Raw genomic sequence first — 2,137 nt, 5'->3', positions numbered from 1 at the left:
TAAGGATACTTTTTCATAGGAAATCTTGAAATATAATTGTAAATAACAACTATGGAAGACTAACTATGAGAAGATATAAATAAAGAAATTTAATAATGGAGCCTATAACTAAAAAGTCAATTATGTAACCGAAACGAAAAGTTCAGCAAATTTGCCGCGTAAGACTTTGGTCAACACAAATTAGCTTATTATTATTAACAGCCTTCCTTCCTTCAATTTTCCTCCTCCTCATCACTCAAGCCTATATATATTCGTTCCAAATCACAACTCACTTCATCCCTCACTAATTTCCCTAACCATTCTACAAAGTTTTAAATCCAAAAAAGATTTATTTATTTCTTTAATTACATAAGTTTGAAACATGGGATTGAAGGGATTTGCAGAAGGCGGAGTGGCGTCGATCGTTGCAGGATGCAGCACTCACCCACTTGATCTGATAAAGGTGAGGATGCAGCTTCAGGGAGAGGTCACCGCCGCTCCCATTATTCATCAATTCCAAACTGCCGCCCTCCAACCACCTCGTGTGGGCCCCATCTCCGTCGGTCTCAGTATCATCCGCCACGACGGCGCCGCTGCTCTCTTCTCCGGCGTCTCTGCCACCGTCCTCCGCCAGACCCTTTACTCCACCACTCGTATGGGCCTCTACGAAATCCTCAAGACCAAATGGACCGATCCCGACACCAACAACCTCCCCCTCGCCAGAAAAATCGCCGCCGGACTCATCGCCGGCGGCGTCGGCGCCGCCGTGGGGAACCCCGCCGACGTGGCCATGGTCCGGATGCAGGCCGACGGCCGCCTCCCTATCTCGCAGCGGCGCAACTACAAGAGCGTGGTAGATGCCATTTCACAGATGTCGAAAAACGAGGGGATTGGTAGCCTATGGCGCGGGTCATCCCTCACGGTGAACCGCGCCATGGTGGTCACGGCGTCCCAGCTGGCGTCGTACGACCAGTTCAAGGAGATGATTTTGGAGAGGAATCTGATGAGGGATGGCCTCGGGACGCACGTCACGGCCAGCTTCGCGGCGGGGTTCGTGGCAGCGGTGGCGTCCAACCCCGTGGACGTGGTGAAGACGCGGGTGATGAACATGAAGGTGGAGGCCGGGAAGGCGGCGCCATACAGCGGCGCGATGGACTGCGCGGTAAAGATGATTAAGGCAGAAGGGCCTTTGGCGCTTTACAAAGGATTTATTCCCACCATTTCAAGGCAGGGCCCTTTCACCGTTGTTCTATTCGTCACGTTGGAACAAGTTCGCAAATTATTTAAGGATCTCTGAAATTAGTTAGTGATCGATCGATGATGACGACGACAACTATAATCGTTTTATTCTTTTATACTAGTACCATCTTCCAATTTGAATGATAAAATAGTCCAGCATTATATTAACTAATTTTTAAACGTATATAAACTATGCATTCTATTTTGACACATGTAACCCTATATAACACGAACTCCCTCTGCCATACTCTTTGTGGAGTATTTCTAATTTGACATAAGATTTTATGTTTATCCAATCTAAAATGGTATTCCCTCCGTCCCCCTGTAGTAGAAGCGTTTCATTTTGAGCCCTTGTTTTGAAAAAATAATAATAAATAATTAAAGTGGAGAGAGAGTAGAGTAAGTGAGAGAATAATATAGATAAGACTATTCTCTATGTTATTCTCTTTCTTACTTCATTTTCTCTCTACTCTAACTATCTTACTTATCCCATTAGGGATGTAACAAAATTAAATGCAAATTGATTTCACTTATCCCATTTTTATAATATTATATGTCTTCCCAAGTTCATCACTACATATACATTGTCATCTAGAGAGTTAACTTTGATTTCTTCGACTTTATATAAATATTTAATTTTTGATTGTTATTAGTATAATTGATCATTACTCCCTCCGTCCGCGGATAGGAGTCTCATTTTTCAATTTTAGTTCGTCTGCGAATAGGAGTCACGGTTCACTTTTACCATAAATGGTAATACGGTCTCACCTTCTACTAACTCATTTCACTCATATTTCATTTAAAACTAACATTATTATCTCTCGTACATTACTCTTTTTTTCTCTTTTATACATTCTCTCTACTACTTTTTCTTTCTTGATTTTGACCTTCTTGATTTTGACCTTTAAAAATCAATTTC

The 2,137-nt window shown here is 42.5% G+C and overlaps 1 protein-coding gene across 1 annotated transcript; it reads left to right on the top strand.

Annotated features, from left to right (window-relative positions):
- Nucleotides 1-285: 285 nt before the first annotated feature.
- LOC121767315 (mitochondrial uncoupling protein 5-like) lies at nucleotides 286-1,426 on the top strand. Its single transcript, XM_042163558.1, has one exon. The coding sequence runs from the start codon at nucleotides 362-364 to the stop codon at nucleotides 1,274-1,276; it is 915 nt and encodes a 304-aa protein (XP_042019492.1). The 5' UTR covers nucleotides 286-361; the 3' UTR covers nucleotides 1,277-1,426.
- The last annotated feature ends 711 nt before the right edge of the window (nucleotides 1,427-2,137 follow it).

Source organism: Salvia splendens, chromosome 15 (assembly GCF_004379255.2).
Source record: "Salvia splendens isolate huo1 chromosome 15, SspV2, whole genome shotgun sequence".
NCBI lineage: Eukaryota > Viridiplantae > Streptophyta > Magnoliopsida > Lamiales > Lamiaceae > Salvia > Salvia splendens.
This window is presented reverse-complemented; position numbering and strand designations above follow the sequence as displayed.

What these genes read in the sequence shown, in the direction of transcription:
- LOC121767315 (XM_042163558.1), top strand. Translation starts at nt 362, where the DNA reads ATGGGATTGAAGGGATTTGCAGAAGGCGGAGTGGCGTCGATCGTTGCA.